This window comes from Corvus hawaiiensis, chromosome 15 (assembly GCF_020740725.1).
Source record: "Corvus hawaiiensis isolate bCorHaw1 chromosome 15, bCorHaw1.pri.cur, whole genome shotgun sequence".
Taxonomy (NCBI): Eukaryota; Metazoa; Chordata; class Aves; order Passeriformes; family Corvidae; genus Corvus; species Corvus hawaiiensis.
The window spans coordinates 8,503,803-8,520,224 of NC_063227.1; the positions used below are offsets into that span (position 1 = coordinate 8,503,803).

Here is a 16,422-nt window from a genome sequence, read left to right on the forward strand (position 1 = left end):
GCATTTTGTCAGCCACAAGTGGTTTGGTGGCTCTCTGACCCATGGGGTGGCTGCAGGCAGCTGCTGGAGTGTTGGGAGGGCTGGCTGAGGTTGTTGCTGGCTGGTAAGAGTTGTGGAGCCCTGCTGAGGAGGGTCACAGTAGGTGTCTCTTTGTTTCCTGTATCCATAATCAGAAGCCAGGAAAGCAGGAAACAACAGCACCCAGCCCCATGGGCAGGAAGTCTGAAGTGAATTTCAATAGACTCAAAGCAGCAACTGAATAAATAATCCTTGTTACTCCCCATATTTATCCCACAGGCGTGTGATGCTCCAGCCACCACTTTATTAGTGGAGAAAAAAATGACCACAGGAACTTTTCCCTGTGCCCCAGAGATAAACACAGTTTGGCACAATGTCTCTCAACAGACTGCCGCTGAAGTTGTTAGTAAGCATTTGGAGATTCTAAGACATCAAAACCACAGTGTGTTATTCTTCCAAGCACAAATGATAATGAGATTGATTTGTGGCATGTGTATGAGATCTGTGCTGTTTCTGATATTTGGATACTGGACTGTCCATTGAGAAATCATGGTTTTGCAGCACGTGGCAGCGTGTGTCAGTGTCCTTCCTGCCTGCTGTTGGCTGAGATGAAGTTGGTAGAACACAGCTTTGGGGGTATCATGAAGGGCTGACATGGCCTTTATTCAAGGACTGAAGTAATTAAGGATAAAAGGAACAGCAAATCAGTGAGTTCAGTGCTTCTCAACATCTTTTATAGCATGACCTATGAGTACAAACCCAAATCTTCTGCAGGTTTCTCCTCCCTTCTTTTGAACTGTGAAGAAAGGGAAAAAGGTGATGATCTTTCAGCAATCCTGTTACAGAGAGAGAAACTTTCATCTGGCCTGTTGGTCCCGCTGATGAGGGATTATTGTCTGCTGTGAAATCCCTTAATTCTGTAATCGTGTGAAGCCCTGCAGGTTGCCGTGGGAGACTGTTACACAACCAGTAGTCAGACTGTTAATTTAGACTCAATTTGGTTTCTAGTATCATGTTCTCATCTTCGTAGATCAAGCAGGCCACTATTTCCATGCTCTTCAAATTCTTTAAGTTGCTGTCTAGCACTCTACTTTTAAAGCAACTCTGCTTGGAGTTGAGTTTGTTACACAAGTGACCTCAAGTGATGATCTTATCTCCTCAGCTACTCCCAGCTGCCTTGCAGAGGTTAAAGCCAGTTTTCCATCTACTCTTTATCTATATTTGAAGCCCCGTATCTTGTTTCTAGCTCCTTGGCCTTGTAAAAGTCAGATTGTCTTGGGTAATGTTTGTCCGGCTGATTTGCTGTGATAAGGGCAGCAAATCCTCCCTCTTGGTGGCTGTGGAAGGTTGAATGAAATGTGTGCTGAACAAAGTGCAGGTCCAGCTGCTTGTCAGTGCAGGTGTTTTGGGGGCTGGCTGCCTGTGCAGGTGTTGGTTCGCAGTGCCCAGCTGGGGCTCAGAGCAGTGGGCACCCTCGAGTGCAGAGCTGAAGGCCGCTGACATCCATGGCCGTGGGGAGTTTATCTTCTGGCAGCAGATAGGGCAGATTTGGGAAGGACCACACTGCATGCTGTCCAGGTCTTCTGGTCTTCTCACTTTCCCACCAGTGTCCACCCCTTGCTGTTGCTGGGAGTGGAGTCTGGGGCTGGATGAACCCTTAGCCTGACCCAGCAGAGCGGTTCTTGTGCTCCTGAGATTGCCCTTGATCACCATCACATAGCTCTTCCCTACCTGTAAGGAATTCAGAGTTTAATTCCTGAATTTGCTTCAATACCTGTGGCAGCCAAAAGCCTTAATGAAGCTGATAAATCACATCCTTCAGCAGCCCAGACCCCCCGTTCGGAACAGTTCTGGTGATTTCCCTGAGTGTCGCCTTCCCCACAGGTGGCACCACAGCTGTCACGTTTTATTTGCTAAGTGGCATTGATTATTTTTAGCACCACCGTGGAGATAATGACTAAACAGTGGGCTGCCAGTGGAAATTATGCTGGAATCTTCTTAACTTAAAAATACTTTTGCAGTGAGTCTTGTGTATGCTGTGGTGCCAAAAGGTTTTGTATTTCAAGGGGAAATTGGGCAAGTTGCCCACCTTGGACACAGTGAGGAAGGGTAAATGGGGTGGCCATATTTAGCATGCATTAAATTGGAGATAAATTTTTCCCCCTTGAAATATAGTTACCTGAAATAAATGTCCCTGCAGAGGCTTCTAGCTGGCCCGCAGCACGTTTTGGCAGCTGCTCTTGAGCAGGCTGTGGTGATGGTTCCTTTGCAGAGAGCAGCTGCCCAGGGTCATGTCTGAGGTTTTCTAGCTCTTCTCTTCCCTCTGCAGGTGATGATTGTGGTGGGTGGGCAGGCGCCCAAAGCCATTCGCAGTGTGGAGTGCTATGATTTTGAGGAGGAGCGGTGGGATCAGGTTGCTGAGCTTCCCTCGCGGAGATGCAGAGCAGGTAACGGGAACTTTTGCTGCAACCTTCTTTTCCTAATGCAGCTCTTCAACACGGGGTGGTTGTCCTTAGTCCTCCCTTTAGCCTTCCTCTATGTCCCTGGCCTCAAGCAGCTCTTTACTTTTGCCATTCCTTCCTCTTCTTTCCCTACAGACATCTTTCTCTTCCCCTTCAGGTGGATTTTCTACTCTCTGTTGGGGTTGCTCCTGCGTGTCAGCTCTCCATAGCTGCTGTCTCCCTTCATCGTCTCTCTCTCCTGGCTGTTTCTCCATCAGTGTTTCCCCTCCTCCTCCCCCCTTGCTGTCTTGGCAGCCCACAGGGGTCCAGTTTTTCTTGCTGGCTTCCTAGTGAAAAATCCAAAGGTGCTGAGTCAGTCCCTCTTGGTGCCGAGGAGTGGGTGATGGAGAGAAGATCTTTAAGTTGGGAGTGTTCCTCTGGAAACATCTGACAGGGTTGTGAATGTGGCTCACCATTTGGTGTTCCCTCTGGCTCACGGAATTACTCATTTAGGTGTGAGCTCCATCTGTGCCTTATGCTGCCATGTTTTTATGTGCATTTCACCTCCCATATGACACGTGTGTTTTATCATGCTTGACTTCAACACTGTTAACCTGTAGAAAACGCCAAGGCCTTGCCCGTGTTCTGCTCTTCCCAGCTGCCTTTCACAGCCTGTAGGTGAGCAGGATCTAGACAGATCCTACTCGCTTCCCAAACTGTTTGCTACAAAGACCCTCTCCTGTTCTCTCAGGTGTGGTGTTCATGGCTGGCAATGTCTATGCTGTCGGGGGCTTTAACGGGTCGCTGCGGGTGCGCACGGTGGACGTGTACGACGGCGTGAAGGACCAGTGGACATCCATAGCCAGCATGCAGGAGAGACGCAGCACCCTGGGCGCCGCTGTGCTCAATGACCTCCTGTACGCAGTGGGCGGCTTTGATGGCAGCACTGGTAGGTGACTGGGCAAAAAATAGGCAGTGCCTGACCTGAAAAAAAGTGTTTTCAGGGGCCCTGCAGAGATTGCAGAGCTTTAGAGAGGTTCCTGTGCCCTTCCTCTATGGTTCTGTAGAGAAGGAGCCAGGAATGGGGTTTGGCACGTGTTGTAACTACCCACGTGCGTGTTCTGACCCGTCAGTAATTGCACAGAATCTCACCCTTGTTATTTTCTGCAGTGATACAGTTCTTTCAGCCTCATTCTTTGAATGATTATGCTTTTTTCTGGGCTAAAAAGGGATTTTTCCTTGTTTCAGTTAAATTTTTCATAGCAACATGAATAAAATACTAGCAAGGCATCTTACAGGGTGTGTGTGCCTGGGATTTATCTTGGCATAGCTGCGTGTTTAGATTCACACCTCTGCCTCTGCTGTAAAGCTTTGCCACTTGTTTAAGCCCTGAACTAACTATTGCAGCAGGGTCTGGGGGAATTTTTAAACCTTTGCATGGACATTTTATAATGCTTGAAAGGACGTGGGGCTTTTGGGCTTGGAATTTGGACTCTGCTCACTTTGGTGTCCTCAGCACATTGGAGAGGCAGCAGTCCCGGGGTGGGGGTGGTGGGGTAACAGTTTTTCCAGCCACTGAAGAAGTGGCATTGACATGCTGGTCCCAGCCTGAAAGGCAAGGGATTAGGGAGTGGGATTGCAGGAGCATGGTGGGAATTACGGGCTTGGGAGGAGGTGGAAGGCAGATGAAAGTGCAACACCAATCTTTTTTTCTTCTCTTTTTTTTTAATTAGAAAACCTGTGTATCCCCTTTTTAACTAGGTCTGGCATCAGTTGAGGCCTATAGCTATAAAACCAATGAGTGGTTTTTTGTGGCTCCCATGAACACAAGAAGAAGCAGTGTTGGAGTTGGAGTTGTGGAGGGTAAGAAAATAGCAGCCATTTCCACCAAGCAAATGTTACTGTGTCAAACAGAAGCCTGAATGGCTAAGTGCAGTAGGAGGGAATGGCAAGAACTGTTTCCTAGACCAGTTGGGAAAGATGGATTTTATATGATGTAATTGCTGCAACTTTTTCCATTCTCCTCTTTATCTTGGTGAAAAATCATGTGTAGCTTTCCAAGAGCCTCAAACCTGTATCAGACCAGCCCCTGCCTCCTGTGAGTGCAATTAGGTGTGTGCAGGTTTCTTTGAATCCAAATTCTTCCTGGGCTGCTTCTGGCTGGTGAAAGCCAGCACTGTTGTGCAGTGGATGCTGTTGCTGCCGGCAGACACTGCGTGGATGGAATACCCATCATGGAAAATCTGCTCAGCCAGAGAAACAGGAGCAGAGCTCGTCCCACAGCCCCAAGCTGGTGGTTTGGCAGGAATACTAAAACCTGTGTTTATTGACATCAGGCACAGCACACTCTGCTGTGGTTCCGAAATGAGCAGGGGCTGACGACAGCAAAGGCTGGTGCTGCAGCAACTCAGCAAGGTGGGAGGCCTGGGGGGATGGTGGCAGCTGCTGGCACCTCTGTGTCAGCACCAAACTTCAGGGAGCTGGAACTGAGCCGCTTGGTTTGGATTCAGGAGAATGAAATGTTTAAGTAGGAACCATTTCTTCCTTTAAAAAATCTATTCTGAAGCAAGTGAAAGGCTTTATTTGAACTTGTCCTTAGCCTGGTGTAGCGCTTTCCAATTAGTGCAGTGTTGGCATGAGCCTTACTATAAATGGTATAAACAATGCTTTACAGTGATTTGGTTTGACCTGTTGAGTGGGAAATACATGGAATATGTTAATGTACACGAAGTGTGTTTATGTGAGAAGAAGAAGGGAGACAAAGTTAGAATTAATAGTGGTCATTAACTTAAATTTGCATAGTTAAGTAGCATCTCCTTCAGAATTGGCCCATGCTTGGGAAGTGCTGGTCTGCTGTCAGTCATTGGAATTTGCTCAAGTGGCTTGAATGCAGGAAAGATACTAAATATGGACCTGAGAGATGCATTTCTGTGGATGGATTTTCTACTGGAGACTCACTAAATTCTTTTCCTTTGCTTTGTTTGAAAGCACAAATAAGTGTTGCATATGTTGGAGTCCATGATAAAAATAATGAAGGCATGTGATGGGGACAAGATCTGATCATACAGGTGTATGAAACAAACTGCAGCCTGCAGTTAATGTGCAGGGTTCATCTGAATGTGACAAAAATTGATTTGATGTCTGTGAATACTGAAAATACCTAATAATTGATGCCAGCTGGGGAAATTGATCCTGTCTTGCTTGGACTGGCACTCTTGCCTGAATCATTGACAAATACCAGGCAGGACCAACAGCACAAATAAGAGTTTGAAATGTTCATAGAGACCGGAAGATGTAGAAGAAGGCCATGAGTGGGCCTGAGGGAGAAAAAGAAGAGCCAGCCTGTTCTTGGAGCCTTGCAAACATCCAGAAACAGGAGGATGCAAAAGTCTGAGGCTGAAGATAGCTGCTGGTGGGACTCTTGCATGCAAAGAATTGCACAGCTCATTCATGGTCAGGCTCTGCTGTCATGGATTGAGAGTTGATATTATTTCTGGGTTTTGTACAAAAATTTAGGTTAGAATTTTTCTACATATTTGTTGAGCTTTATTAATAGTTGTTTATTGTAGCATCTAGGAGACTTGGACTTGAACCAGAATGCCCTGTGCTAGCTGCTTTAGTAAGAAGAATCTCTTTCTCCCCAGAGAGTTTACTGCCTAAATGCAAAACAAGCTGGTAGATGATACAGGGGGACAAGGGAAGAGTATCAGGCAGGTCTGGGAACAGAGGACACGGTAGAGCATCAGCCTTGTTTCATGTGTGATGCAGTCCCATGATACCTGATTGTGTTTCTCTGGTCTCAGTAAGTGTGTGTTAATCAGCTTTCAGTGAGTTGAGGCAGGGAGGGTCAGATATCCCAGAGACCCTCACAACACTACATGGTCTGTCTCCTGTGCTGTCATCACTGGGCACGAGTGACCAGGCTGGCCTCAGCTGTGCTTACAGCATTGCTGGGTTTGGATTTGGCCCAAGTTCTTCAAAATCAGGTCTAGGTTTCTTTGCAGGTGTTATATTATTGTAAGAGGCTGTTTCATATTTATTGCTCATGTGATGCTGTAATTAATGTGCAGTGACAGCCTTTGACAGCACACTTGAATGGGGGAAACCCTCCATCAGCAGAACACGCTTTGATATTCCCTCTTCTCCTGGCCCAACAAATAATTTGGAAAACTCTCTGGGCCATTGACTTCTGATTAAGCTGTTGTGTTGTATCCTTGTGTTACTGACAGTTCAACAGCTTTACAAACAGTCCCTCCTGTCTGTGAGGCCACTCCAGATTGCTTCGCTAGGCTTTTCCCCAGACATCCCAGCAGGTTTAGGTGTGTCCCTAGAGCTGCCCTCATGCAGGATCCGTGCCCCCTGGGCTGATTGCAATGTGCGCTGTGTCTGTGTCTGTTCCAGGGAAGCTCTACGCCGTGGGGGGCTACGACGGAGCGTCGCGGCAGTGCCTTAGCACGGTGGAGCAGTACAACCCCGCCACCAACGAGTGGACCTACGTGGCTGACATGAGCACGCGGCGCAGCGGGGCAGGTACCGGCTCCCACGGCCGCTCGGGATGGGCACCACCTTCTCTGCTCACAGACAGGATGCAGAAGTGGGATTTGGCATTGCTGGGCTTGCAAGTGCAGCCTCTTACTTGCCCCCCTTCCTGTGAGGGGTAAAAACAAAATGGCTTGGAAGCTCTCAGCAGCTCTCCTGACTTTGACAAAATCTGCCAAATTGAGATTAATTTCTGGATTAATGAAATAATGTTCAGTATCTCTAAGTAGCCCTACTAACAGATGCATCTCACTTGTAAGCAAAGAGTTCTCTTTCCAAATCGCCAGCTGCAGACGCAGCTGGGCATGGGAAAGCCAAGCTGCACCTTCCTCTCTCCTATCACTGGGGGGTCTCAGATGAATTTTCATTTTGGATCTTCCTGCAAGCATCCAGTGGGTGCTTTGCAACACAAACCACATCTGCATGTTGAGTGACGTGTAGGATAATAAAATTCATCTCAGATAGCCCCTGCTTAGCTAGCTTTTAGTTTATTTTTTGTTGGCAAGAGTTGGTGATCTGGAGGATTAGAGGAAAGAACCTGTTGTAAAAGGATTAGATTCTAGTCTTGATGGTTTCTAATTTCCTACATGATCTTGGGCCAGGTAGCAATTTGTCTTCTCTGTGACTGTTCCTCTCTGAAACAGATAAGAGCTCTTATCCATTGCATTTAAAATCATCTTCAGGTGAATGGGAATTTGTCACTGTTAGTCCTAATGCTCAGTGTGTGACTCGCCAATGTTAAATTGTGTCCTCCCCGATGTTAAATTGTGCAGTTACCCACAGGCAGCCAAGCCTGGGGGCTGCTCTTTGGGGCTGAAATGACCCTGCAGGTTAAGCTGTGGTGGGAGTTCCCTTTTGAGCTGGGCAGTTTGAGCCTGCTCTCTACACCCTGTCTTTCTTTCCTCACTCCAGTATTTTTTCTGCAGCTCCAGGTGAGGCAAATATGGACACACTGTTGGTTTGAGTTCTGTTGAAGAGGTTTGTAGTATCTGCTTGATGCTTAAACCTAGCCCAGTGCAGCCTTCCAGGGGAGCAGAATGAGTATCTCCTATTGTTGGCCGTGTGTTGCAACAGCAAGAAGTTTGTGCCTGTAGTGAGATGGATTTTAGTGAGTTGTCCTTGTTGGAAACACTCTGCTCTGAGTGCTGCTTTACAAGTGTTTCTCCATGCAGCAAGTCCTTTGTTAGGAATGCTTGTACTCCCCTGCCAAATTTCTTTGCAGTTTTCTATTCCCCACTTGAAAGCTGAGCTCCTCAGGCTCTGGTTGTCCCCCAGATGCCCCTCCAGCAGGCACTGGAGGGGACTGCCCAGAGCCACTGGGCCACCAGTGGTGCTGCAGCACAATCTGCCGTGCAGCTGCAGAAATGACACTGTGTTCGGCGCTGCCGTCCCCATGCTGACATCTAGTGGGGGTGAGGACAGGTGTGCCCAAGTCCCTGGGGCCACCCTGATCCAGAGGCTGGGGCTGTGGGGATGTGCAGGTGCTGCCCAGCTTTTGTATAATCATAAAATTTTTTAGATTGGAAAAGATGTTTAAGATCATCAGGTCCAACTGTTAACCCACCACTGCCATGTTCACGGCTAAACCACATCCCCAAGTGCCACATCTGTACATTTTTGAACACTCCCAGGGTTTGCTGAACCAGCTGGAGGGTTCCCTTTACCTCCTGGCAGGGATGGCCTGTCCCTGTGTGCCCTGTCTGTCTCACTGCACGAGGAGGCAGTTTCATGTGAAAAAGCTTGAGAGTGTTTCTGACTTTTTTACTCTCTTACTTGTTTAAATTAGTTTACTAATTAAATTATTTCTTAAAAGTATAAACTTTTTATTAACAGCTGAGTACAGTCAAATGCAGAGGTGCTGCACACCCAGTCTGCTGGGCTCAGATGCAGTTAAGTGACTTTCCATTTCCCAGTGAGCTGGGAGACACCTGGCACAGCTCAGGAGCCAGGACTCACGTTTGGATGTGTTCTGCTCTTCCCAAGTTGTGGACGTTGGAGTACTTCAACCAGACCAAGGATGTGGCCCAGTAAGGTGGATATTTGTGGCCATTAGAGATTAATTATCTGTTTGCCAGAGGTAAACCATGAACCCCAATGTCATATTAAGATTTCAGCATGTCTTGGTACAGTGAGAGATGGTTGGCCAAAACCAAACCCAGCAGTAGCAAGCTAAGATAATCTGGAGAAGGGAGAGATGACAGTGGTAGGCCTGTCCCCAGATGAGGGTGTTCCTGATGGAGCTGCTGAGCCTGGGTGGTGCCTGTTCTCTGGCTCAGCAGCTGTTCCTGTCCTCTCCTTTCCCAAACAGGAAAGATCCCTGTGAGTCAAAAACCTGTTGCTATCAGGCTGGCAGGGCCCCTCTCCTCCCTGCACACTGGTTAATGCCCATGGTTGAAATGATGTGATTCAGATCTGTTTCTGTTTTACTAACATCCCACCTTGTTAATTTTAGTAGAGGCCTTTGAATCTATTAACGAAGATATGTTGCTGGAAGTTTTAACTCTCATGGATTGGTGAACATTTTAATTAATTTACTTAATATTAGGCAGAAGGAGCTTTAAGATCGCTGTCATTCACAGAGATTCAGCCAGGGACCTTCAAAAATGGCTGAGAAGGTAGCATTGGAGGCACCTTGTCTGTGCTAAGTGCTGCCAGGTTTTGTGGGTGGGAGTGGGAGGAGAGGAACCAAGTGGCAGCTTCAAGAGCTGGAGCTGTAAGTTGTTGAGGAGAGGAAGATCACCCAAGGGATGAAGTTATGTGGCACAATGGCAGCAGGAAAACCAAAAATAAAAGTCCTGAAAGGGGGAATCAGGCTAAAAGCAGAGGGTCCTGGCAGATGGAAACAAGGTGGGATGGGAGGCAGGGAGCAAGTCAATCCAAAGAGATGGAATAAAGGCAGAGGACTGTCATAGGACTAGACTGCTGATCTTGGATAGCCTGACAGCTTCCTGAGAGGGGACATGTGCCAGGCATTACTGTGCAGGCTGCTGTAGTGCCATGGGATGGGTGGGTGCAGAGTTGACCACGTGCCTGGTGATCTTGATGCACAAGTGGCCCATGTTTTTGGAAGTGCCTTGGAGAGGCCAAAGCCATGCCCAGTAGGAGAACAGGGACATGCAGCCCTGTCCCTGTGCTGTGTCTGACCTGGCTGTGCTCGGCAGGTGTCGGTGTGCTCAGCGGGCTGCTCTACGCCACTGGGGGCCATGACGGGCCCTTGGTGAGGAAAAGCGTCGAAGTCTACGACCCAGGGACAAACACCTGGAAGCAAGTAGCAGACATGAACATGTGTAGAAGAAATGCAGGTAAGCACGATAAGCCTTTCTGTGGTGGTTGGCTCAGTTGTCTGTGTGTGGTTTTTAATGCAGTTCATGTGCTCATGGTGGATGTGATCAGTGTTGTAAGTGATAAAAGTGGGAGATGAGGGATCTACTTGGGAGTGAATCGGAATGTGGCAGCAGCATGCTGTGGGGGATGAGTTATCCCATGTCTTACCATCTGTGCTCTGCTTTGAGGTGTGTGTGCAGTGAATGGTCTCCTCTACGTGGTGGGAGGTGATGATGGTTCCTGCAATTTGGCCTCGGTGGAATACTACAACCCCAGCACTGACAAGTGGACATTGTTGCCAACCAGCATGAGCACAGGGAGGAGTTACGCAGGTAAACAGGCAGGGAGGTGGGCAGCAGTGGGGTCATCCATGAACTGGAGGGCTGTGTCCCCTGAAGCTTTAATTTTACTTTTTTGGTATGTTTTATGCTGATTTCAGTAGAAGAAACTTTCACAGAAGTGGTAGACACTTCCCGCATTGCTGGCCTTTGGCTTTGCAGGATGATTGTAGCCACATGGCAACCCAGGAGATGTTCCTACCATAACTGTGTCTGTCTGTTCTTACAACAGGTGTGGCTGTGATTCATAAACCCTTGTGACACAAGGTCAAGCCAATGTGAGGAGCAGAAGTGAAGTGGATCCAGCTAGGTGGTGTTGGGAAGATGACTGACCTCTGACTTGACCCATCTCATTGCTGTTAATGTCTTAGCATGACAAGTGATACGTTGCGAGCATCATCCACTCTGCAGTGGATTGCATAGCCAAGTGAAAATCCCTCTGGGGACATGTTCCATGCTAGACACGAGGTGTTGCTTGTTATCTGTGGTGCAATCAACTGTTCTTCTCGATGGCATGTGTCCTGAGATAAACACTGTGCTTGGACTGCAGGCATGGAATTTCTTGTGTGAAACAAAACTGCTACGTTTGGGCATGTGAGTAAAAATGAACGTTTCTGGATTTCTTCGCTACTGATGCTCCATGCACATTGTTGGTTGAGCTACTTACTGTGCCTGGAGGGTGGACTTTAATACTGGCAGTGGAAACTTCTGAGTTCCAACAGAGAAAAACAGCAGAAATGGACTGGAACAGGGTGGTCTGGCTCGAGTGTGACGCTGTCTCAGTCATACGTTTGTATATGCCACTGGACTGCTGTATGTATCCCTGAAATGCTTGTGGAAATAAACACCATGTGGTTTTTCTACTTGCCATGAATGCTGTGTGCTGTGCGTGACGGGACCTGCTGGGCAGTGCCTTCCCTGGGGCTGAAGTCTCAGCACCTGAGCCACACAAAACTTCACAGCCCCACGCAACACATGCTGCTCCCACGGGGTTTATTGCTCCTGTGAAACAGATGTTCCTTGAATAGAAAATGTTCCCAACCCACACGTTTCAGCTGTGCTGAAAGCTTCAGTTCTAGCTCTGTCCAGCATTTCAATGCCATTTCATAATGGAGCATTTAGATGTTAAAAAATACCTTATGGTGCCATTAATGTAGAGACATTCCATACAGCGAGAGCCCTCTGTCACCCAAGCAGGGATTAATGAGCCAAGTAAAATACCTGCAGTGTTTTAATGCTTCCAGAGCATGGAGATTAACTAATCACTGTCACTATAATTGCTATTTTATTCTTGCCCTTACTGGAAGCATTCCTCTGTTAGTATGAAGAACGTACAAGATTATTCAAAATACACAAATCTAGATACAGATGTAAGGGACCTGTCTTGCTTATGTACCAAATCCTTAAAGTTTTCTGTTTAAGAAGACTTTTGACTTTGAAATACCTTTTTGTATCTCCCTATGAGCTCTGACATGCTTCTGCATACAGGGGTGAGCTCCCAGAAGCTCCCCAGCCAAAGGGAGCTAGTGAAGAAAAATATTTTCTCTACTCTTTTTCTTGTTGTTTGATTTTTTTGTTGTTGTTGTTATCTCCTTGTAGATCAGCTGAGGCTTTTCGTTGTGGGCAGCTGTCCAGTGTTGTTATGCTGGTTTCTGTCTCCACAGAGCTGCTCTGTGTGACTTTTGACAGTAGAAAAGAAAAACACTTAAAAATTTATTTCAGAGGGATCTAAGCTACACCATCTTGTGCTGCTTTTGTAGAGGAGTGGGTACTTCTATAAATACGTAATCTTTGCTGTTTGAGTTGACACAGTCCTTGTAAGATGGGTGCCTGTTCACTGTGGGGGAAACAGCCCCTGCCTGTGTTGTGTCACTGCCCTGTAGAGGGGCTGGCCTTCATGGGCAATGTGAGGTAGCTCCCACTCTTCTTTCGATGTTCTTGCTTTTACAAACCAGGGCAAACTGTCTACAGAAAAGGCATTATTACTCTTTATGTCTACCCTTCCACTGTATGTGACCTCAGAGGTCTTGAAAATAGTAATTAACAAAAAATTAGTCTTTTCCATAATACCCCTTAAACTTTTTGCTTTGAGTTTTACAATCTGCTGTGAAATGTGCCAAAATAATAGTGTGACATGCTGCTCTCCTCTGAGGTGTTGCTTACTGTAAAAGCCATTGAGGCTGGTAGGAACGTACCCTGGTAGGAATGTATCCCAGTAGGAATGTCTCCCAGCAGGAGTGTTTCCCTGACTGCAGCTGCCTTTGGATCAGGGTCCTGAGATGCACCTTTATGGTGGCATAAGGAAGGTGATGTGGCCTCAGTTGGGACAGACTCAAATTCACTGGCCCAAAAGCTGCTTCCCATGCAGCCTGCGAATAAAGGATAAATGGGGCAGACAAAGCATTTTGGTCCGAGGTAGCATCTCGTGTTAGGCTGAGGTGCCTGGACAAGGCTGGACAAGCATTTGGGCACGTGTGGCTCTTGTTAGGTTTGGTATAGACATAAAGCTAAATAAACCACTATATGAGCTACTGTACAGCCCAACTACAGCTCAATGGCTGGGGACAGTCCCCAGCCAACATTCTCACACCTCTGGCTTCACTGGAGAAAAGGCAAATATTATCCAGACACTATGAGTTTATGTGGGCTGGAGATAAAAATTGGTAGGTACTACTAGAGAGGTGCTAGGTTGCAATTTGCTGTGTTTGTCAGATGTGAAAAATGAGTGTACCTGGAGGTGGGATAATTTTATCCCCTGCTATCCATCTATTCATAAACCTTCCTTGCTTGTAAGGAAAACAGGTTTTGGTGGTTTTCTGCTCTTGTAAAATGGCATTTCTGCCCAGTGCTGGCCCAGACCTGTGGCTTGCTGGACAGGACTAGGACTCATAGCCCTTGCCAGGGATGCTGTTCCCAGCTGCAGCCAGTTCTCCTCGATGGCAAATGACACCTTTGTTTCTTCCCTTCCTTCCCAAACGTTGCAGTGTTATGCAAGTCAAGTGACCTCGTTTCCAGCTATGCAATAACAACTGTAACATGTGATGAACCAGCTGTACCCCCACCCCCAAATGCTCTTGGAATTTGTCTTTGGTGTGTGGTTTCGTGTTTGTATTGTTCATTCTGAGCACCTGAGCCAGATCCTTTACAGATTGCCTTTTTCTAGGACTGAAAACGTAGCATTAGCACTAACAACTTTTACTGTAAATATTTTTATAAGACAATTTAAAATAATTTTTGGATTGCTTTTTATGATCTTCAATGACTTTTCTGTTAAATTCTGGATCTAATTTGTGCACTCCAGTGCAGTTTTCGCTGGCTGTGGTGTAGGTATGACTCTGTATGTTCTCTGCACAAGAAATGCCAAGTTGTAAGAAGGATTTGGGATAGCTCTTGTTTTGGTTTTAATGTAAGAAGGACAACATTGGGCTCCACATTATGAGATAAATTTGAACTCATTACCTCAGTCACCACTAGGCTCTTAGATTATTGGTTATTTTACAACAATTTCAATACCCTCATTTAATTTTCTTGTGCCATGAGTTTGGTTCCTGGGCAGTTTGGGGAACAAGCTGTCACTTGGTGGTTCTGTTTCTTGGCTCCTGCATGAGCTTATTGAAGACAGAGGTACTCTGCCCACAACAGTCTGGGCACAAACCCGCAGGTCACCAAAATCAGACAAATTATTGCAGGAGTTTCAGTAAAAGCTTTACAGACCGAGCCCAGGCTTCTTCCTCACGTTGGTCCTTTGTGAGTATGAACACTTTCCTCAGCTCCTTCTGTTGTCATCTCTTTTAGGGGTCACCCTGTGCTTGACCCCCTGGGGGACTCTGGCCACGTGTTTCCCAAAGGGGGCTTTGCTCTTGCACACCCCAGGATGTGCCCCAACCCCAATAGCATCACATGTGCTGCCCACCCTGCTGGGCTGGCAATGCAGGGTAGATTTGCCTCAAGCAATCTGTTGTTTAAACATGTTTGAATAAAGTCCATCTTTTCCACTGGTGCCTAATAGATAAATTGGGGGTGATTAAAATCAATTTTCAGTTCATTCAGTTTATCCAAACAATGTCTTTTTATGGATGTGTACAACAAGTAATTACCATAAATACACTTGGCAGCGTTTGCATGTCACCGTCATGAAAGCTCAATACTGTTCTCTTGTTTGTATTGTTTGGAGACCAAAATCTTTAATATCCAGCGAGGTGTGATACCTGTTCATCAAGCTAATGTGATGATTCAACAGATAAATGCTGTTCATCATGCTAATTGTGATGGTTCAACAGATGAATGCAGCTCGGTCTTAACCTTTGGGATTCATTATTAATATATTATCAAAGCAGTTGCCCCCTTCGCCCATATCATGCCCAAAAATCACTTTCATGTGAGCATAATTTGTTGCTCAAAGCTGCAGTGTTTGGGAGTGTGCAAGACATTATGGTCTGAATATGGGCTCATTCACTTTTTTTCATCTGCCCTTATCTTTGTTTATGGGTTTATAAATTATTTTCCTTTACAGTGGCAATAAATAAATATTGATAATTTTAATTTGTATATTTTATGTATAAAAGGCCCTTAAGAGTAATGAATGATTGTGAAATAATTTACCTGGTTGTGAAATTGTTTTGGTTTTTTAAACCAGACTTTGTTGGTTCTGTAGCTGACAGTATACTGTAACAAGTTGGCTGATTGTTTAAGCTCATTTTTTAAATTAAAGATTTTTTTGCATGAGTGTGGAGGACAAAGGACTTTGCAAAGAAATTCTCTTGACAGCTGTCTTGTCCAGTGCAACGAACGGCTCAAGATACATTCTTCACTGATGTATTTATATTATGAAAGAAAATCACACTGTAGTTCCCCATCATTTAATTTGAATAAAAACTGGAGTAATTAAACTTTTCTGGGTCTGTTTTGACTTCATTGGTTTCTGACAATGAGGAACAATCTCATCACTCCACATGGCTTTATTTGTCCCCTCTTTAATTACAGCAGGTACCGACCCTGGGGGTTACTCTGCCCCTTGGTGTGGGGTAGTGGCACTCGCATGTGATGATACTGAGATGTTGCCCTGATGCCAAGCTCTGATGCTGTCCCAGACTCTGTTCTGCTCCTTTTCCAAGGGAAGTTAAAAGCATTTCTCTTGGGGGTGGGAAAGCCCTTGGTTGAGGGCATTGTTGGCAGAAGACAGAACCTTTTAATGAATGCAGTTGGGAAGAGAGAAAACATGAAAAATGAGAGTTTACCACCTAAGGCTCAATATTTCTTAACACCATAAAGTAACACATTAACCAAGTCACCCCACTCATTTTGCCTTATGCTCACAAACCATCTCACTGAGCTCTCTGGTTTTCCAGAAATGCTCCTTGTGCCTCCCTCATCTGTTAATACCAATGTATGACATCAAATTTACCAAGTGGGATCCTGAAATTTAATTACCTGATACACAGATAATGAATGACATATTGTGGGTTGCTCTGTGCAGCTGGGGGACTTTGCAATTATTCCTTATTTAATTTCAAAATGACTTTTCTCTTGCACAGCTGGCTCCTTTTTATTCATGTTTAAACTGATAAATCTATAAATCTAGGAACCTGCAGCTAAAGAAAAGCCTTGGCGGTCCAAGGAGAAATCTCACTACCTTGATTTTGTGGCCTGATTTTTTTTCTGCTATTATTGTTTCTTTTTACATCTTATATTTTCATCTTTTAGCATGTTTTCCACCCCACATTTCACCCTTGACAGGGCAGAAACATATAGCAGTAGCTGCC

General features: G+C 46.0%; 1 protein-coding gene across 2 annotated transcripts in view; it reads left to right on the top strand.

Annotated features, from left to right (window-relative positions):
- Window positions 1–15,549, top strand: part of KLHL3 (kelch like family member 3) — a 51,116-nt gene extending 35,567 nt beyond the window's left edge. Inside the window, exons 9-15 of one of the 2 annotated variants that reach the window (XM_048319618.1) lie at window positions 2,348–2,465; window positions 3,211–3,408; window positions 4,221–4,322; window positions 6,861–6,989; window positions 10,160–10,300; window positions 10,511–10,654; window positions 10,893–15,549. In XM_048319618.1, the coding sequence (XP_048175575.1) occupies window positions 2,348–2,465; window positions 3,211–3,408; window positions 4,221–4,322; window positions 6,861–6,989; window positions 10,160–10,300; window positions 10,511–10,654; window positions 10,893–10,921 (861 nt within the window). In that variant the 3' untranslated portion in view covers window positions 10,922–15,549. The remainder of the gene's footprint in view (window positions 1–2,347; window positions 2,466–3,210; window positions 3,409–4,220; window positions 4,323–6,860; window positions 6,990–10,159; window positions 10,301–10,510; window positions 10,655–10,892) is intronic. The other variant, XM_048319617.1, reaches the window with a different exon arrangement.
- Window positions 15,550–16,422: the final 873 nt, after the last annotated feature.